At 41.0% G+C, this 21,475-nt stretch overlaps 2 protein-coding genes across 21 annotated transcripts in view; one reads left to right on the forward strand and one right to left on the reverse strand.

Annotated features, from left to right (window-relative positions):
- Nucleotides 1-290: 290 nt before the first annotated feature.
- On the reverse strand, nt 291-15,350 carry cdkn2c (cyclin-dependent kinase inhibitor 2C (p18, inhibits CDK4)). Of its 10 annotated transcripts, none has more exons than XM_035646492.2 (5): nt 15,212-15,350; nt 7,465-7,550; nt 6,620-6,752; nt 5,201-5,570; nt 291-1,275 (listed from the first exon to the last, which is right to left on the reverse strand). In XM_035646492.2, the coding sequence occupies exons 3-5, from the start codon at nt 6,749-6,751 to the stop codon at nt 1,271-1,273; spliced, it is 507 nt and encodes a 168-aa protein (XP_035502385.1). In that variant the 5' UTR covers nt 6,752; nt 7,465-7,550; nt 15,212-15,350; the 3' UTR covers nt 291-1,270. The 10 variants fall into 10 exon arrangements, with proteins under 10 accessions (XP_035502385.1, XP_035502384.1, XP_035502393.1 ...); XM_035646491.2 differs by having other exon boundaries at nt 6,620-7,242; XM_035646500.2 differs by lacking the exon at nt 15,212-15,350 and adding an exon at nt 8,279-8,318.
- faf1 (Fas (TNFRSF6) associated factor 1) overlaps nt 7,830-21,475 on the forward strand; it is a 58,401-nt gene continuing 44,755 nt past the window's right edge. The window contains exons 1-6 of one of the 11 annotated variants that reach the window (XM_035646482.2): nt 7,830-8,006; nt 12,454-12,522; nt 14,804-14,850; nt 18,363-18,637; nt 18,739-18,830; nt 19,229-19,320. In XM_035646482.2, coding sequence (XP_035502375.1) covers nt 18,394-18,637; nt 18,739-18,830; nt 19,229-19,320 — 428 coding nt within the window. In that variant the 5' untranslated portion in view covers nt 7,830-8,006; nt 12,454-12,522; nt 14,804-14,850; nt 18,363-18,393. Of the gene's footprint in view, nt 8,007-9,844; nt 10,178-10,633; nt 10,655-12,453; nt 12,523-12,772; nt 12,984-14,803; nt 14,851-15,804; nt 15,960-18,362; nt 18,638-18,738; nt 18,831-19,228; nt 19,321-21,475 lie in introns of those variants that run through there. The other 10 variants (XM_035646486.2, XM_035646478.2, XM_035646479.2 and 7 more) reach the window with 10 other exon arrangements.

Raw genomic sequence — 21,475 nt, forward strand, 5'->3', positions numbered from 1 at the left:
CATCGCTGTCTTTTATTATGTAATTTCCTGATTTTACATCTTCTCATGAATGAAGCAGCAGAGAAAGGAAGCAAGAGCAGAGAGACGGGAGTTTTGTTTTCAACATTTCCTCTTTCTCATTCAGGGGCTGACCTGACCTTCCAGAGGTGAACGCTCAAATGCACCATCGTTAAAAAAAAAGAGTCACAAAAACACCTGACAGTTATAAGCGTCACACTTATGTAGTGCTGTTGTATTTTTTTTCACATTGCTCAGGCACAGCTAAATACAAATGTCACTTTCTCAGGATATGACATTATAGGCTTTTTTTTTTTTTTACATTTTAGTTAAACTGATAAAATTAAAACGGCTTTTAGGGAAACAATTTCTCATTTTGTTCACAACTCACTCCTCCACTGATGACACCCCAGTTACAAGTTACTGACTTGTTAATGAATCATAGCAGCAATTTCTAAATGTCTCTGCACCGAAAACAAATATTTTGTTTTTGAGTGTACACGACCTTAATGTGGCATTTGTCTGCACAATTCACACAGTGAGACGACAGACAAAAACCTTGTGAAGAGCCTGGAAAAACATATTTAGATGGCTCTCAAATAGTGACAGAATAAAATTCAGGTGGCCACTAATAGGTACACCTGGAAAATCGAATGCAATCCGATAAAAGCGTTCAGCCAAAGCGTCAACTTTTACAAAAATGATAATGTTCACTACTTCATATTGAGATGTGATTCTAATGTTTTGCCCGTACCATTTACAAACATTACAGTGGATGAAAATTAGAAACGCATTTCAATACACCACTATGACCCCAACGATAAACATCTGATTTAAAAACTTTGCAGAAATATTCAACAAAAACTGATCATTGCTTTGTGTAGATTATGTGGGCCATAGTGTTAGTACTGGATTGCACTACACAGTATGTACCAGAATCATTGAGTGGGGGGAGAATATTATTTTACATCACGATCACAAATTAGCAGTTTTCATTGACAGCAGTGAGCTTGGTCTCCCCCATATCTCCAAACAGCATTCAAATGTATAGATAAGTGTGTAAACCGTCTCATTATCAAGCCAATTCAGGGCAATTTAGAATATAGGTAAAAAAAACTAAATATACAAACAAAAAATAATATAATCTTATTCAGTATATTAAATCAGTATATTAAAAGGGCATAAGCACAATAACAGAATCAAAAGAAGTATTCAGCCAAATCAAGACTCCGATACAATGAAGTTTGAGTTTTGTCTTCATCCTTATCCTCCTCTAATCTGTGTGAGACAAAGAGAGAAAATAATGAATGACTTAATGTCACAAACGTATCCTTATCGAAAGATAAATGACAATAATGCAAATACATAAGTGCAATGATATAAATGAACAATATGAAAAACTTTAGAAACATTATAATGGAGTATATATTTTACTAAATGGCACAGGGATTCTTAAAAGAAAAAAAAAACATGAACCTGAGAATCTTGTTAATCAAACCATTTTAAAAAGGAAAGAAAAATCGGCTTTTAGCAAAAATATGTAAGTAAAAGTAAAACATGACATCCATCTATTTTATGAAAATACAGAATTTACCGTCTTTTGTGTTTCATTTCTTTAACGTGTCGCATCTTTAACTGGATTCACATAAAAAGTCGCTCAGTGCCTCCGATCGACCTCCGCCCATTCTCCGACCAATCCCAGATACAGGATACTCGGACCCCTATATGGATTATTGATTTCACTCCTCCTGTTTTTTTTCTTCTTTTCTTTTACTTTTTCGATAAATACAAGAAGGCCAGCTTCGCGTTGAGGCCTGAAGCTCAAGGCCTTGAAAACACACCACGACGCTCTGATGACCTCGTCTCGGGTCCGTCGGTGTCACGTGGACAAAGACGTGGAGGTTCGTCGTGGTCGTGTGGCAGAAATGATCGGCGATGTTTCTATTTCATAACCACGCAGACAGGGCGATCGAAATGATTCCGATCACGTCAAAACGTGTGGAGGAAATTAAACCGCGGCCTATAACGAAATAATGAAACGACCCGTGTGCGTATTTCACATTTCCATTCATAAGAATAATCTCGAGCTGGGCGACGTGGCTGAAATTTAACGCGATATGTTCAAAAAAAAAAAAAAAAAAAAGTTAAATCAACATACGACGCAATGCAAACAAAACGTTAGAATAGTTTTTTTTTCATTAGTAAAGAAAACAAATGAAAAGAAAAATCAAAATCAAAATTTAAATGCTAATTTAGAAATAATAATAATAATAAAAAAAAGTTAAAAAGAAACAATTGATTAACTTTTTTGCTTCCTCCAACGTGTGTTATTCATTGATTCATTTTTACATATGCACTGATGTTCACAGCGGACAATAAATCCCCAACTCGCACCTTGTCACAACTTTTAGGAACGATCAAAAAATCTAACGGTTCATAAAGTCAAGTAAGTCCTATGAGTTAGGCCGTAAGTAAACTCAAATAGATGTTCAACTTTGAATCAGGCCAACAGCCCAGCCCTGTGTTGTATGTCATGTAGACTCAAATAAAAAATAACTTTTTGAATTGAATTTATCCAACAGTAACAGGTTCAGGAGGTGTCAGAAACACACAAGCACAAGCACAAAAACACACACACACACACACACACACACACACACACACACACACACACACACACACACACACAGTCTCAGTCATTTTCTGCAAAATTCAAGTCAGAATTAGAGCCCGAGTCAGGCCCACCTCTGGCTCCTCCAAATACGGTTTCTCCTGGTTTCAATAAATGAAATGTCGCTGGACAAAATGTTAAACTCTCCAAGAGGCCACAGCTGACAAACCACTGGGTGACGTCGCGGTGCGTTGCCACTTGTGTAGAACCCACCGCCTCTCAGAAGATGCTTTGGTGTCGTGATTGTCCACTCAGGATTTCTTTGCTTGCCTCCTCATTTTCGTCACATAACATAACACTACAGGCTCACTTTACTGAGGGGTCAAGAGGTCATGCAATAGGTCAAGCTGATAGGGAGTGCCCTCTGCTGGATCACAAAGCAAACTACTTCAGCTGTATTTTGTATTTGATTAGGGTCATCACAGTTTGAATATGAACTTTTACCATTTTTACCAAATGAATGTTTAACTTCAAATAAAAAGTGACAGCCCTGGTGCACACACTCCAACATAAGAGATCAACATCTTTTACAAAACCACTGCTTTGATATCAACACCTTACTAATCCAGGAAACAGTGTGCATACCGTGTGTGTGTGTGTGTGTGTGTGTGTGTGTGTGTGTTTCCAGTTTGATCAACAGGTGTCTCACAACTAAATGCCTAATCCCAGCCCTAACCCTAAACCATAACCTAAACCTTAAAAAACAATCTTAACCTGATAACAGCCCTTTGAAAATGAGGACCGGCCCAAATGTCCTCATGTAGGACATTTTACAGAAGGCTTCCAAAGATCAGTTCTCAGTTTGGATCAAAACAATATTAAATGATACAGTATAACATTTTCAAGTTTACTAGACATGTATGCCTGTAAATAGTATAGATTACATATAAGGAAATGGTCGCCATATGTTTAATATCTACTCAAACCTTGTAGCTCTGCTGCCGCTGCAGGCCCTTTTAGTCTTTACATACGGTACATGTGAAACACAATGTTTTCTTCACAAAGCTACCGAAGTATGCTCCTATCTAGTCCACACTGCTTCAAAGCATGCCTCCGAATTCTGCCCAGCAACAGAGGGAGAACTGCTTGCCATCAGCACGGAGAGCAGTCCGCTCACAGAGAAGTGAAAGTCAGATAGTTAACCCCAGTATGGTGATCATCATTTGAGGTTTACGTGTGGTGTAAGCGTCCGTGGAAACTGTAAGTTGTCTTCTAGTTTGTTATTGCATTTACCGAACAGAATGATTCAAGAGCAAGAGGGAGCGATGTATTACCTCATTTCCATTCAGAGTGAGCATTTTGCCCATATGGTGTTCAATATAACATGTTTATGGATACAGCAAGTAAGTTAGAGCTGTGTAGTTAAGCGAAGCGAGTAAAAGAAAAGTATTTTGAGAAGATTGACCAGTCATCATAGCGTTGAAGTTTGAATTCCACCAATAAGAGAAAAGATAGGAGTGATGTGATCATTTCCGTATTCACCCACTTCCTCCTCGATCCCACATGGTGGCTGTTTAGGCTGGAAACTGCTCTATACTGAATTTGTTGAAAAAAACTTTTTCACTGAGCCTATATTTTGTTTAGCACTTGTACTACTGTTATAAGTGATTTTAAACCACTATGCTACTACAGCTAGCTATACAACGTTGTTCTCTTATTTCAATAAACCTATTTTTGCAGCATATTGCATGCGGTGGCCTTTGTAACATTATGTATTTGACATCAACTCACGAGGTCTGTGATATTCTTGCAGAGGTTTGAATTGGTGCTATTTGTAGTTAACAAATGTGGGTACTTTGTATAAAAGTTTGAGAATCCTAGCTAATAAATGCATTGACTTACTGTGTGCAAAAAGTGTTACAACCACATCCGGTCTCCCTACATGGTGCGTTTATTATAAAGATGTTACAGATATCGTGAATGTTGTTTATTTGTTATCTGTATATGGTTTATTCTGTTCTGGGTATCTTTCAGAATCCACATACAGACACCTGAAGGAATAATAAAGGAACTCCTCATCACAACAAGGCCTGGTTGTTGGAACCATTTCTTTGTAAAGGCAAACCCAGAGTTCATTGTGGACTCTCCACTGCGTTTCGAACTGTCCAACCAGCACACAACTCGTGCACTGTTTTCCAAATAACATGTGAGTCATGGAGGTGCACTTCTTGACCCATCCAACTGCATGGCCATGAGCAATGGGTGAAAATGTAAATTTAATCTAGCATTATATTCGTTTTGTTTTACAGATAGCAACCAAAACAATTTCCCTTCTCCTCCTAAGAGCCAATATAGGAAAAGCCTTTTAATGCGTGGTTTATAAACTCGTGTTGTTTGCTTGTATTATTTTCTTTTATACGTCTTTTGCTTATATCTTTTACCGATATTGTTGTATTGTTCTGTGCATTTATGTTGAAGATATGAAGATACGTGCTGAAGAAATACAGTTTTTATGAAAACTTCTTGGAAACTACTGAAGCTTTGAATTATTGTGCTGATAAAACATAATTTTCCAATATGAAAAATACTCACGTGAGCTCAAATACTCCTCGATGTAATTGGCAGTGGCCATCCTCCCGGGGAGGTGCTCACACTCCCGGGCGAGCTGCCCGGCGGTGCGTCCCTGGTTGTCGGGCATGCGGGGCTCCGCGGTGCGTCCGATCAGCAGTCGGACCGCGTCCAGGTGACCCGCCGTGGCGGCCAGGTGCAGCGGCAGGTTCCCCCGGTCGTCCACGAGGTCCACGTTGGCCCCGTGCTGCAGCAGCGCGCGCACGGTGTGCGCGAACCCTCCGCGCGCGGCGTCGTGGGTCACGGTGAGACCGAGGACCGGGTCGCGCACGTCGGGGCGTGCCCCCGCCGCAAGGAGAGCCTCAACGACGCTGGTGCTCCCCAACATCACCACCTGCACGACGGAAGAGGGGGGGCGGATGAGTCTGCGGCCTACAGGCGTGTCGCGGCCTAACTCATAGGACCTGACTCAGCTGTTACGCACCATTAGACAGTCAAATAGCATTAGGGGACTATATTGATTTGGCCTATTAACAATTCGACTGACATTTGAAAAAAAAAAGACACAATGGGTATTTTTTTTTTTTTTTTTTTTACATTTGAGCAAAATTAGAGCTTCACATAAAATGTACTGTGTAAATAGAAATAATTATTCAGATGTGATACGCTTCAGATACCATTATTATTATTACTCCTGCTACTACTACTACAGTAGTAATGGTTATAGTAAGTATGTAAGTAAGTAAGTAATATTCAATTCATTGACTTGTTTCATTGTTTCAAAACCAGCAACTCAAACAGACCCTCAGCCACCATTTTATAATCTCCACCATTCTGTTAACCCTTTTTTCTCCCACTCCACCAGTCACCAGCACATTCATTCGACTTTGCAGCTTGCATTTGCTTTTGTTAGAATAATAATAATAGCATGTCCTCATTATCATTATTATTAGTATTGTTATTATTTTAATCTTAATAACTTTCTCAGGATCAAGGGCAAATCTATATGGTGGAACCACATTAACTTGTGAAACTGGTGAAAGTGACATATCATTGTTCCCTTAAAAACACAAATACGAATATAAAATATTCAAATTAATTTACATGATCAAATCTACAATGATTGCATACAGAAAAAAACGATTGATTTAAAAACAATTTGATCAACCTTATGGGGGAAGGCCTAGCAGAAATGCCTCATGGTCTAACTTCCTCTTTATAACCCCTCAGATTTCTCCATTTGAAAATGCTTTTTGGGCTGCTTAATTTTACACATTGTTGAACAAGGCCTAATCGTATTTTTGAAGCTAAAATGTGATTAGGCTTATAATAGCAAAGATGATATCAGGAAGTTAAACAGGCTGCTTGTCTCCATTCGAGTGAGGAGCAGAATTCGTGGAAACAAACACAAATGAAGGTGAAGAGAGTCTGTACAGTACCAACCTGCAGTGCAGTTCTCTTGTATTTATTTAATCCATTGACATCTGCTCCATTTTGCAGCCAAAACAATACGTCAGGTAGGTTTCCAGAGGCAGCAGCATTGCAGAGCTTGTCAGTTAGAGAGTTTTCAGCCATGCTTGTGAAGAAAAAAAAAAATACGAACAGAAGAAGCTGTTGTCAGGTTGTGTGAAAATCCCAAAAACTTATAGCGTCAAATGTACCTATCAAAAACCTCCCGCCCACACATACAGTACGAGGCATTGACCAGTCATATGCTGCCACTGCTGAGAAAAAAAGAAAAAAAGGCCAAGAGTTTTTTGTTGTTGTTGAAATGAATAAATGAAATATGCACAATGACAATGCATTTTAGGAGTAGAATATGGTTTCCGATATTTCCAAATATGTCATCACACTTCATATTGTAGCTTCTCTTCTCTTTTCCCAGCTCCATCCAGGAATATACAGATGTGCATCTTAAAGAGTTTTGTCTTTGACATTGTATGTGACGGCCATGTAAAAAAAAAAAAAAAAAAAAAAGCAAGAAAGAAATTCCGGGTGTTCCAGCTCTATGTCGAAGCCCTGTCTCTCGTGGGAGAGGAAGTCAAGCGGGTCATCTGGAGCCGATGCTGAAATGAATCGAATGAAATAGGTAGACAGCTGGAAGTGTAGACCATCTTTGCCCTTTTCCTATTTACAGTAGCCTACGTATCTATTTAAAAAAAAACACACAAAAAAAAAAAAGCTACCTGCGGCTAGAATAAATTTAGAAACCACGAGGTTTAATTTGTAGGATTGATATTTGGGTAGAAAAAAAAGAACAAAACAAGAAAAAAACAAGCCCTCCTTACTCTAAATGAGATTAAAAGCACAACACCATCCGTCCTCCGGGCAGCAGGTCAGCGGGCGCCATCCGATCCTTGTACCGAGGCGAGCGCTGGAAAAAACCCACAAAAACATCAGCAGCGACCCAAAACACAAACAAATACACAAATGATCGAACAGAGGCTTATATCGGCGAAGAGTTCCAAAAGGATGTGATGTCATGCACAGTCGCTTCCCGCCCATTTTCAAATAACAAATTGCCGAAATTAAAAAGAGAGAGAGAGAGAGAGAGAGAGAGAGAGAGAGAGAGAGAGAGAGAGGGAGAAAGAAGAAGCGCGTTCTGCTCCTCGACTGCCGCGCTCGTGTCACATCCACGGGCGACGCGAGGCGGAGGGATGAGAGCCGACGACCGCGTCCTTTCATTCCCAGACACACTCCTACCTACGCCGAGGATCCGCCATGAAGAGCACTGTCACGTCGATGTCCGAATGCAATTTCATTGTGGCTGACTGTCAAAACAGAGGGACGATCCCCACTGAAATATGTCCTCACGGACACATTTAAACAAGTGAGTTGAGCTGCGAGAGGCAGGATGTTTGCTCACACGGCGCCGCTGTGCAAATATTATTTGAAATACTTACCCCCCCAAAAAAAGAAAAGATGAAGATGATTGGATAGACCTAATGATAGGCGGGACGTTGTCTTAGCGGAGCTTTTTGAAAATGGACCGCGATGCTGTGACACCGCAACGGCGACGAAGGTCCCCGCGGTTATTCCAGCTAGATGTTATTCCCGAGCGTGTGGTCACATCGTGCCATGTTGATATAGTCACCGCTTCACCTTTATTGTAATGTCTGGTAAAAGAGTGGCGACATCGTCTCTGGGCACCAGCTTTTCATTTTCTTGAAATGGTGCTCCCTCTGGTGATGAGACTTGGTACCGCCTCACATTTCCATCGGCTGTCTGGTGCAGCGACCGACCGGGGCCTTTTCTGCGTGGAGTTTGCATGTTTCCCCCTTGTGCCAGAGTGGGTTTCCTCCGGGTACCCCGACTTTACTCCCACAGTCCAAACACTTACGGGTTAAAGGTGAGCTGCCGTCAAATGTCAGCTGGGATTGGCCGGAGTCCCCCACGACCCTCAATGCATAAGGGACAGGGATTGATGGATGGATGGATGGATGGCGCGCTGAGGTAAATTGCATATGGATATGCTGAGTTAAGAAAGATCACGTTCCACATTTTGCGCAGAAGCTGTAGAGCGCCCATGAAAACACATGCACTTTGAAACGACGTATAAGTGTGGACACTCACATTAACCATGATTTAGTGTGATGTACTGTACGACAATGAATGCAATAAAAATCGGGTCAAATGCCTGGGGGTCCCAGGTTTAATCGTGTAGTTAAGGTAAGCCACATGGTGCGTAATGGCTGTGCGTAAAGACACAGAAGTTGTGGGGGTGTATGTGACATTCACAAATGTATAACCTATCTCGTGCTCTCTGGACGCATTTGTTTGGTGTCTGTGCAAATGGAGAATCTAATCCTTTTTTTTACCTCTAAAAATATCGTTATTATCTGCCTTAAACTGGTTGCTGTAAAGAAATCATTCAGATGTACACAGGTTCGTTACAACTATGGCCTACAGATTGCTATGAGTGCTCTCACTCCTGTGCTGCACCTGTCTCCTACTGGGCCTGGGTCCATGGATCCTTGCCTAATCCCTCTCCACCCAATAGGATGACCATATAGGCACAGACTTGACTGGGTAGTGTTTTGTTGTTGTTGCTGACACTGCTGGTTGTCAGGGTGTACACGTATTTATGAATTTGGAATTTGGGCAACAGGCAAAATTTTGCTTTTGCACTCGTCATTGTCATTTGAATGCATGTGCATCGTACTCCAACACTGTTCTCTTTGTTGCAGTGAGTCGAGCTCTCTTAAGAATAGGGTGAGGAGTAATAGCTTTAAAGGTGTTTGAACCAATGGGAAGAAGTTCTGAGGATGCATTTGGGGGAAAGTTTTGATGACCCATTTCACTCTGACCTCCACATCAACAATGAGGCTAATAAACTCTGGTGTCATCTGAGGACAAACTCGTCCTAAAACCAAAGACATTATGGTGGAAGGACGTGGAAACCCCTGGTGTATAGTATTTATTATTTTGTAAGAAAGGAATCTATAGCATTTTTATGAGCCCATATCAACTTGAATATCCAGACTGAAAACAGATTGAGTGACAAAGCATATTGTTATGGAAAGATGAGTGAGAGTGAGAGTGAGAGAGAGAGAGAGAGAAAGAGAGAGAAAGAGAGAGTCATATGTGTCATAGTGAAGCTACGGGAAAGTCAACAGTGAGTATAATGTCGTGTTCTGGTCGGCTCTAGTTTTTCCGACAGCTGCGGTCGCTTTACGACAGCCGTAAAGCGATGGACTCGCTGACAATAATGATATGAGATAACTGAACAGTGTAGCGCTGCTCCACAGATTCTTGTCCATCTGACGCCGGGAGACCCCGACAAAGTTGAATACCTCCGATTCGCCATCATCTCAGCCGTCGCCACGTCTGAGCAAAGAGTTGTTTTTTTTTTTTTTTTTACTGAAAGCCAGTGTCCCTTTGTGCGGCGAGGCGAGCGACGAGAGCCAGTGGAAGAAGAATCGCTTTTAGCCAGTCATTGCCATGGCCTCCGAAAGTAGCGATAGCAACATGGACAGAGAGATGATTCTGGCCGACTTTCAGGTACGTTTCGTGTCGGGCGGCGACTCGCCCGTCCGCCGCAGTGGACTCAGCCCGCGTCGCTGTCAACAACAACACGAAGTGACCGCGGTCGTGAACGTAAACAGCGGGACGTGAGCCGAGCTGCCTGGCGGCTAGCACGACGAGCTAACCGAGTGACAGCTTGCTAACCGAGTGTCAAAGCACCGATTAGCCGAGTGCTCGCGAACCGGACAACGGCAGTCCGAAGCCGACGGTGTAGAGGAAGTGTCAGTCGTGCTGGTGCCCGACATGCTCCCACGTTTGGCTGCACAGACAATGGTGATTTAAAGAGAGAGAGAGAGAGGGGGGGGGTCTACTTGTTTACCACTTCGATGGCCGTTCAACCAGCTTCTGTCTGGAAGGACAACACATCTTTAGTCCAGTGTGAACGCAGCGAAGGGAGCCCCCCCCCCCCCGGACTAGCATGAAGGTTTAGCGTCGCAGCGGCTCTGGATGGTGGTGAGAGTGGCCGATATATGACCCACCGATGCTAACGGTCACATCGAATTACCATCCGGTTCGATTCCGATGATTGTAGGCAACCGTGGCTGTGTGATGTGTAGTTCACTCAGGGCCCAGAGTTGATCCGTTCAGACGTCATTTCTCTCTGTCTACACGTCTTTTGTAATCATTTATTGCCATATTTATGCCATAAGTTGTATCCCTCATACAGAATATTGCTACCACACTGTACTACAATGCTCCAACGTAAACGTAGTACTTGTAATTTTCTTTACCTTTGCAAAGATTGTCACGTCTCTGCGACTGTGTCTCCGATTGCATGACATCTCATACTTTGGGGAGCGGTGTAGTGAAATGTTAGGTGATTACTGGAAGCCTGGTTAAGTATTGTGCCAGAGTTTGTGTGGCATGGGATGGATGATGTGCACGAAACTTCAAGCGTTATTCAAAATGGTAAAATAGGGCTTTATGTATTTGTTAACGTTGCATTACAAGCCCTTTAGTTTGTCAGGAGAGCCACCAAGTTAGCACATTTTTTTACTTGAGCTACTGGTGTTTATGGTAGAAACATTCACCATGTTAATATATAAAACATCTAAAACCATACAGTATATGCTAAAAGCCAATAGATAGTTTGATAGATAATCTAATCTGCTTGTCCTGCTTTAGTAGGCAACTCAATCATCATCATTTAAAGTAGAAACTTAGATTCTTCCTTTAGAGGATGATTACAAAAGAACATAATGCTCCTGGTTTTGTGGATCACATTCTGCTCAAAGGTTAATGTGCAAGATGATTCTTAAGACATGTAAGACATGATGATTTATTATTTTTTAAGACGGGAGTCTGTTTTCTGAGCTCATATGTCCAAGTCAACTTGATAATTCAAACTGGGCAGGTGCGTTAAGGTATAAACACAGAGGGAAACAGCGTTTCTAGGGATAATGTTATGGAGGGATGATATCTCTGTGTCGCCAGCATGAAAAAAGGAGAGAGTCACATTTACTGTATGAAGCTACTGAAAAGTGAACTGTGGGTATAAAATTAAAGTTAAATATTTAGTCTTTGCATTGAATACATTCTGTGGTTTTCTTTTCATAGGTTAAGCCTGTCAAAGTTTTCCGCTTGTTAATTTATTATTATTATTATTATTAATGTTGCTAAGTACTTTAAGTTACCCATTGTGTCATTCTTTTAACCCTTGATCATCGTCGACAGAAGGGTAACATTGCATCCCCTCCTTAATAAATAAAACAAAAATCATACCATTTGTTGTACGGGTGTTAAGATTATGTGTATTAAATATTCGTCACAAGAGTAAAAAAAAACTCATCCTTAGTAGAATAACAGTACTAGTCCCTGCACTTTATGTAAACCATTGTCATCAGTTTCATCTGCATACTTCACGATGTTTCTGTTTGTCTGTTGGCCTCTGCACTTCAGGAAAACCAATGGAACAGGAGCAAGTTTCTTGTTACTTGTATCAATAATCTCTTAAACCTGGAGAACAAATTAAATCTTGAATTTCCCTCTGTCCATACGACTGAATTCACGGCGGTAATTGGAGGAAGTTTTTGGTCGTCTTCTGAGTGACTGTCTTCCTTTCAAAGATTTTTTTATATATGTAGCATTGTAGTTAAAATGTCATTGTTGATTTCATCCCCTTTTCCTGTGTTCCATGGTGAAATGTTTTAGTTTTTTTTAACGCAGATCACATTTCAAATAATAAACTGCAACAGAATCTCAGTGTATTGGACTGTGGTAATGATTTGTACTTTGTTGTTTTCCTCTCTTAGGCATGCACAGGAATTGACAACATTGCAGAGGCAATCACCCTGTTGGAGCTTAATAACTGGGATTTAGTGGTAAGTTCGTTATCTTTTGGCTTTGGACTTTGGTCTCTAACAGACAGGCTTAGTCCATCAAGAGTGCAAGTTCAAGAGGGCATTGGACATCCAATAACATACACTCTCTGTGTTATTTCATAATGGACAACTTATTTCTTAATTTAACCTGGCATGCTTTTGTAAAGCAGGCAGCGTCTCAAGAGGACTGTCTCTGCTGCAGTGACTGTGAGTGCATCCTGAGAGGTGTGGTCGGGTAAATGTTGACTTTGATAGACACAGTGAGAAAGAACGAGTCCTGCCAAGGACTCTGAAAAACAAGCAGCCCTTTACCACGAAGTGCAGACTAGAAGGGGTCAGTCTATAATTAGACTGATGCTGGCAGGAGCTCGGAGCAGCAGCAGCAGCAGCCGCAGCAGCAGCAGCCATGGTCCAAGCAATGGCAGGACCGATGGCGGGGCCTGGACTCACTGCACCTGCATGTAAATCTGATGACTTGCAGTTCCTTTGCAGCAGCTCGTAGTTTTTGTAAACATTGACAAAGCAAATCTGCTTGTGTGTGCATGTGTATGCTGTGTTAGGTTTGGGAGTGGGATGGTGCTGTCTAAAAATTATGGATTCATTCTTTAGTTATTAGATTTATTACATTGCTCTTTTCCAATGAATGCAAAGATTAAATGTTTTCATTTTCTAATTTAGGCTCAAGGTAAAAATATGCTAAATAAAAGTAACAAAATACACAAAGAACTTTGAAACCACTCCGGCATCTACTCTTCCACTTCCCATCTGTACTGTCAGTGTGCCAAATTTATGCCACAGTATGGCTAAATACACTACAATGCACATTCTGCTTTCCTGCTTATTATTCGCTGTCTCAACCGACACAGATAAGCTTCTGACACGGCACTCAAACAGCTATGGTCTCTACAAACAGAGCGACAGACTCAAAGCAGCTGATTACATTTTTGTTAACTTTTTTTCTGTCTGTCTTTATTGGCTGCTGTAAATGCATATCTAATAAAACCAATTCAAGACCACACCCTCTTTTCTTAGTAAAGAGCCAACCGTGACCTTCTTCTCCCCAGGCATGTTTCCAATCTTTAGTGGGGGTTTAATTATCAAATGTTAGATTTGTGTTTCTCTGAATTAATATGTCAGCAACATTGTTGAACTTGTGCCAATTATGTTGTGGCTTTTAAAAGCCATATTGCTTCTTCACAGTAGACTTTCACTTCTGTTACTAAAAACATTAGCAATGTCTTTGCTTTATTCAAGTGGCCCAGTGAGCTGTGACAGTGAGTCAGCATGCACAATATCAGGACCCAGAAGCTTAAGCAGCAGACCCTTGCTTTTCCTACTGTGACATGTCAGAATTCATCCAGGGAGTCCCATCGTCTTTCTTTTAAATTCACATGAAGCCTTTTGCATTGGTAATCAATAGAAGCTATGAGATAGAAACTATAAAAAAATACTGTTTTGATAACACAGAATAAACATGACAGCTATACGGAAACCGGAAATGTTCAGTATCCAGACTTCTACTCTGCGCCACATTAGGCTGTTTCATCCTGATAACCACCATCACAGAAGTGGCCAAAGATAATGACTGGATGCTGCATTAGAGGTCATGTTGAAGAATTTAGATGTTTTGAAGCCTCTCAGCCAGACACACTCATTATTAGTCCAACAAACATGATGCTGCTGAATCAATCAAAATATAACTATGTGGACTAACAATTGATCTAACCAATCACAGGTAATAAGACAGCAGAAAAGGACTGTGTGGTCCCCCAAAGGTTGTTAACCAATTAATTTAACATCTGTTGAATTTATTTTAATAGTAAATTAATATATCGTATCTTTATTTTACCTAAAGCATGCTGGATAATGTAGCTCTTATTATATGTTAAGTATGTTGCAAATGTGGCACATTAAACTTTCCTTGTTGGCATGATTGACAAGTGGTTGGCTTGTACCTTATATCACAAATATTTATTGATTATTATGTTGCATCACAATTGTCACACAACACACAATTAACGGAGATGTGCCTTTGTATACACAAAAAAACTAACCATTACCATATTTATTGGAAGTTTGGAAATGTATTGTGATTCTCTTTGTCTTGGGTCAAAATATCTTTATTAACAAGATTTACTTTGATATTTGCTTGTCTCTCTGAAGAAAAATTGGATTGATTACTGCTTAGATTATTATTGTTTTAATAATTAACAGTGTAGCAACTAAAATGAGAGCATGCCATTATATTGTGATGTATAATTTACTTCCACTTACATTACAGGCAGCCATCAATGGAGTGATACCACAGGAGAATGGGATCTTACAAAGGTAATAACCATGTTGTCACACTTTAACTGTAAATCTGAGAAAAATGCATCAGTTGACCTTTCGACATTGAACAAATGCCGCCTGTCATTATTTCTATTATTTGTGACGTGTCATGCAGTGTTGTTGTTTATGTTGTCAAATGATCATGTAAAATAATATGTGAGAAGGCCAAGGAGAAATACAAAGAGGTGGTGTGGGAGTGGGGATATATGACACAGAGGAATATTTGCCTGACATATGTGACATTAGTGTTCATCTTTTAAATACTAAATTAGCATTTAAAGTTACTTTCAAAGGACACAAGTTGAACTCAAATGATGTGAACTTGCAGGTTCAGTGGCTGTTTGAATGTTGCCATTACCTCAGTGCGTAGTTGGTATAGTTCAGACAGTTCGACCGCAGCCCAGAGTTCCGTGGTATAATTGAACGCAGCATCTGTCTGGATCCCCTCCATTGGGAAGCGTTTACCTCTGTCCGGTCCAATCACAACTGATTATCTGATAATGGGCGGGGTTCATACCGCGACGCAAGCGACTCTGGTAAACAACCAAGTGTTCCGCTAAGGAACGACGTTTGACTAAAAGAACCAGATGTTTTAAAATGTCCCCCATAAAAACATGTCATTGTGGAATCATCACCGCAGACATCTCATCTGTCCGCACGCTCGGTCTGTCGCTCAACTGACGTCACGTGATCCGCTGCTCTCACTGGTTGTGAGCATTGTGCTCTGCGTCAGTTGGCAACGAAAAAGGAACCGAGAGGTTCCAGGCGATGTATCACCCGCTTCTATGAAAAAATATAATGCTGGTGTTTAATGTCAGACCTGCCATCCTGCACGCATTTTTCGTACCTATTACGCATTTTGACATCAAAGAACACTGGTTACGATGTGTGTTTCACAATTACGCAATAAAGCTGATGAGGCCTTTAATTCATGATTACTTCTCCGGTTCGAGTCTACTCTTGCTGCCAAAATGAAAAGATGAGTTCGACTAATCATAGCGCTGAGTTCATTCCACTGAGTGGCGAATATATTATGAGTATGTTTCACACATCGACTAGACTGGCGGCCCGCCATCACGTCCACACGCACGAATAACAACCTGGAGGTGATACATCCGCCGTGATGTTAACGTAACTGTGTGCCGTGTGTAGCAACCCTGACCCGGAGAATCAGCTGCTGGCGCCGTTCTCTTACATTGACGATTCCCAGCTGCGGCAGCTCCAGAGCGCCGATCAGCTATTTATTCAACATGTATCAATGTACTGAACGTGACGCGTGTCCAGATTGAACACTGCGAGTGTCAGGCTGATGAGATGAACGGTTCTCAAGACATGAGACACAGACAGAGACACAGAGAGACAGACAGATCCGTTGAAGGATTATTAAGTGCCCTCATATTCATATATATATATATATATATATATATATATGTTTGTGTGTGTGTGTATGTGTGTGTGTGTCTGAAAATTTGTGATAGTGAAAGTTCACCAGATTGAGTGATTTAACTTTAAAATGTACCCCTGACCCGGCCCAGAGGGCCTGACGTCCACCCACCATAGTCTCTAGTCTCATAGCCTCACAGATATGGACCACATAGTGAACCAAGTGCGAAGGTGAATTAAGCCTGTGAATGTGGCAACTCAAAATATTTGCCCAAGGCTGGCAGGTCTGAAATCCTCAAGTAAGTGTTCTTTAGTAGAAACATGTCCATGGCCAGCAAATAGCACTAACCTATTTGCTACTGAGCGGGAGGTTATTGCTACTGCTATGGTTTCTATGCTGCTATGTAACAGGGGAGCAATATGAAAGACACTGCAACTGCAAGAAAACCCTCTGCCAAGTGTGGAGTTGAACACAGTTTCTGAATGGAAACGGTTTCTTTAAGAGGCTTTGTGCCCACCACTTTCCTTCCAACGGTTAGTTGACACTCATGAATGCAGTGAGCTGATCTGAACCCACTCAAACTGGACAAGTTCTGTTAAACCGCTTTATTTTGTGTACACACTTGTGTCCATCACTGTGCATGTGTGCGCATGCATGCGCCTTAGTGTGCGCTCAGGCCCTTGGGCCATGAGAATATTGCTGGTCTTTCTTAAGGGCAAACATCGCTCTGAATGGAGGCTGCCTGGCAGTGTTACCAGCAGCGAGCACATTTTCTAAGTGGCTGGCACTGGTATGAGTAGTCTGGCGTTACCCAGTAGAGAGACTGATGATTTGACCTGAGCTGGGGCCAGTTGGTGGCTAAGCCAATGCACTTGCCTAGAATACATTTCCTTTCTTCCCTTCCTTCCTCTAGCACGAAGGTTAAATATTCAAAAAACCTTGACTCAATAACAATGCTGAATCCTCGGTTGAACTCAGTGTCTGATCGAAACATGCAGCCCGTTGGTGAAGGGCTCAGCAGTTCTGTCACCTTTCGAACACCTCCAGGACTACACAGAGCAGTGCCATCTAGATGTAGGGCAGCAAGGAACTGGGCCCAAACGGCAACAACGGACAGTTTAACGGCCGTCGGTATTGCTGTGCCAAGTTAAGGGGCAAGTGCACTGAGGATCCCTTTTTACTTATTTGCGACAGCTCATGCTTTAAACTACTGTTTGAAGAATTGTAAGAATCCTCTTGGGGAGCTCTCATGTTTTTCTTTCTTTTTAATTTTTTGGGAGGTAAAAATCTTCTGCTACTTTAGCTGTCTCATTTGAATATCATACCTTCTCTCTCTATCTCTCAAACATAGTTGTAGTTTCAGTTTAGACCTTCAATAGCTTTCCACATAGTAACACGTGCTCATGGTCGGCCTTATGTCTTTTTTCATGTATTTTGCCATCTTGTATTTTGCCTTTTTATGCATTTAGATGAAATAGGGATTGTTTTTGCATCAATTAACCCATGCAAAAATTCTATTCTATTCTAAGTCTATTTTATGTTTTTATCATCATCATCTCAGAACTGGTAAATATTGAATAACTATTATTTAACTTAGTAACTTAACTAGTAACTCAATTGTTTAAATGAGTTTTAGTAAAAATTCTACTTATTCAATTATAACTTTACAAAAGATTTGGATCTTCAATACTTGTGGCTGGTGGAGGAAAAAGTTATAATGTCCCACTCTGTTGGCGCAGTCTGTATGTGGAGGTTTTGTGGCTGTTGACAGTCGACCTTCGCCTCAGGACAGTGGCCTCTCTAATGTGGTGGGCCAAATAAAATACAGCCTTTGTTAAAAAGCCTGACTCTGGCACCCAGCTCTTGCAAGACAGTTGCTGCTTAACTTGAAGGAACAAAGGGCCTGCTTTGTTGGTGATCAAAAGGGGACAAAAAGACATTATTTACTCTGTTGTGTCAAACATGGGTCATAATACTGAGCATGCAGGAAAGAGAAAATATATTTTTTAGTTGTTGAAGGTTTCTTCTAACTGTTTACTGTCTCCAAAGAAACATTTAAGCTATTGTATGAATACTGAGATTTCAATCCTCACTCCCCATCAGTAATCGTTTCTCTTCTGTACAGTAGTTTTTCCAGCGAGGCGAGCCAGGCCAGCATGTACGGACCTCCCAGCCAATCAGAGGCAGCCGATGCGGCAGCAGGAGGTGCAGCTCCTCCTGCATCCTCCTCATCTTCGTCCTCATCTCCCCCTTCGTCCTCGACTTCAGCATTTTGCCCTTTCAACTCCTCAACTTCCTCCTCCCGACACATTGTAGAGCGTCAGCCCCGGATGCTCAACTTCAGGGTTGAGTACCGGCAGCGCACCGTAGAGCTGGTACTGGAGGAAGGCAGCGCAGTCGGTGAGCAACACGCACACACTTAGCTCACACTGATAGACATACTAGCTTTAATACTCATCATAAAAGTCAAGCTGAAATATGAATTTCCGTCTGTTTTGCAGGAGAAATCAAACAAATCCTCGAGACAGAGCTTGGGGTCCCAGTGTCCAAAATGCAGCTGAAGGGATGGAAGAGTGGAGATGTGTCTGATAGTGTGAGTTAAAAGCCCTTAGAACATTTATCTCAAACATAAAATTAATAAGAAAAGAAAAGCAGATCGTGATATGAGCAAAACAGTTCTGTTCTGTTTCTTTTTTTTTAAGTTTGACTGTCTTAATCTAAATTAATGTGAATACTTTTTACATTTCAAATTTGACCTGCCCGTGCACAGTTAAAGTGTTATACTGTTTTTTTCCAGTAAGCTATATGACATTCCTGAAAACAATATTTCCAATTCTCAATAACTAATACAAAATATGAAGCTCCACTCCAGTATCTATTCAGATGCAGTTAACGCAAAGTTATTCCCTTAACAAGTCATGTACTTACACAGCTAGAAATGTTTTCTTTGAACCATTTTGAAATTATAAATGTGTGTTTGTGTCTAAACAGACGGTGATGAGAAGTTTACACCTGCCCAAGAACAACAGCCTGTATGTCCTCACCCCAGACATCGCCCCTACTGCCAGCACCAGCAAAAACAGGTGTTCAGTCCAGAACTCTTTTACTCTTCATTCCTATTTTTTTTTTCATGTGCAATCCAACTTTCTGGTGCACACCCATTCCGTAAGACTTTCTGCTGGTACTGACATGGGCGTAGCATGCACTAGTGAACACCAGGTGGCGTTCTCTATCTAGTTATGCAGAAGTGGCCTACAGAATCCAGCCAGCAAATGCCAATCTCATTGATGTACTAAGAGACATTTGACCTGCCAGCTGCACATTCATTTTCTCGCATCCATTGTGACATTTTGAGACGAGTGTCTGCTGACACAATCTCTGTGGGTTGTGTACATAATCATTTTCTCTCCCATCTTTGTATCTTTAAGCCTGACATTGTTGCTAGCTGAAGGTTGTTTTGCATCTTATTCTCAAGATAGTGAGTTTATGAAATCCACACCTCATATATATTATTTTTATCCTCTGTCACATTTGTGATAATACCCAGTGACAATAGAGATCAATTAAGCCAGTGTTCCCACTCCAGAAGCTGTTCTGTTCAGCTCGGTGAATGCGTGGCAGTATTAGCAACCTTTCCTTGTGAAATGTCAGGCAGCTCAATGTCAATTCACAGCGGTAATACAATCACAGGTGGCAGCTGACTGTGTGAGTGTCCTTTTCATCAGTGTCAGGTAAACATCATCCAAAGAAAGTCATATTTCTCCCTTCACCTGCTTATCGTCGGGTGGCCAGGAACCTTTTTATTTTTGATTTAACGATAAGGGCATTGGACTAGTAAAGATAAATATGTGAGGGTCCATACTTTTGCGCATAAGTGTTTGTATTTGTGTGCTCATGGATTATTTATTTATTTGTGCATTAGTTTCTTGAATAGCTTGAGATTTGTGTGTGTGTGTGTGTGTGTGTGTGTAGCTGTTTTCCGACATGTCAAAATGTCCGGATAACTGTGCCCGGACTGGAGTTTGCTTCATATATTTCATCAATTTCTTGCAGTATTCTTACGTAGGCTCACTCCCGAAATTTTACTAGGTAGCCGGCGAAACATTTGCGGACAATTGCGTTCTCACATACAGCCCCTCAGTCTTCAGTGCATGTCTGAAAGGTGTGTGTGTGTATGTGTGCGTGCGCGCGCGCTGTTCCACTAATCTAGTTATTAAATTAATGGCTCATATATTTTTAAGAATCCTGTGCAGCTCATCATTAATCATTTTCACTCTGACAACATCACTATCTTTTAATGAAAATAAAGAAAAGAAAAAAAATTTGATCACAAGCAATGGTGTTAAACAATTGAATTATGTACTCTTATTAATATATATTATAGAAAGTAATGTTTCATGAGACGTTTGAGAGATGTTGTTTCAAATCCAGTTTGCTTAAAGGTCAGAACAAGAGGCTAACTGGAACCTTGGGCCATTCAGTTCAAGCAATGCATCACCTTTGAAATTAAAACATTTGTTTTTTTTTAAAAGAATAGCAAATGTCTTCTTTACTCCTACTTAAACTTAACTTTTATGTAGTAGTAAGTTTTCAGCAACATGATCGATAAAGAGACATCTGTCAATCTTTAGTTCTGAATAAAAAAAAGAAATTATTATATTATTGTTATAATTTTAAAATCTGCTCCTGTTCAGGAGAGTTGTGTGGTGAAGTAAGGACACTCTGGGATCTTTCCCAGTGTGAAACTCAGTTTACTTTACCTCTTTAAGTTTAATAAGATTGCACGTTATCAAAAGAAAATTAGATGGGATCCTAAAAATTGATCTTCTTCAGTCATAGTTTATAGTCTCACTGGCCTGAGTTTGTTTGTTGAAATTAATAATTACACTGTAGCTCTCCACATATGTCCTGGTGTATCCTCATTTTGCTGCCAAGCAAGCGTCCACATGTCACCAGCACACTTGTAAAAGAAGTAATTTGGCAGTTCGCCGCTTCGTTCGCTAGTTATGCTAAGTGGTAGTTATATTGTGTTGGCAGCTAATGGCCCACATCTCCCCAGTCTTCCCTCCCTCGCTCTCACTTCTCTGCCTCTCCTCGTCCTTTCCTTGTGTTCTCACTCCCCCACTAACTGCTGTGTCTTTTTAGCAGCACCGTTGCCATTTCTCCAAGTGTTATCGATATCATTTTGGGTGTCAGGAGCTCATTATTTTGTGTCGGCTGTTTTCAGTTGGGGCTGAA

This window comes from Scophthalmus maximus, chromosome 13 (assembly GCF_022379125.1).
Source record: "Scophthalmus maximus strain ysfricsl-2021 chromosome 13, ASM2237912v1, whole genome shotgun sequence".
Classification (NCBI taxonomy): Eukaryota; Metazoa; Chordata; class Actinopteri; order Pleuronectiformes; family Scophthalmidae; genus Scophthalmus; species Scophthalmus maximus.

Coding starts and splice junctions, on each gene's coding strand:
- cdkn2c (XM_035646492.2), bottom strand. CDS start 6,751: ATGGCTGAAAACTCTCTAACTGACAAGCTCTGCAATGCTGCTGCCTCT. Junction 5,571..6,619: donor ACAAGAGAACTGCACTGCAG/GTTGGTACTGTA, acceptor TCCGTCGTGCAG/GTGGTGATGTTGGGGAGCAC.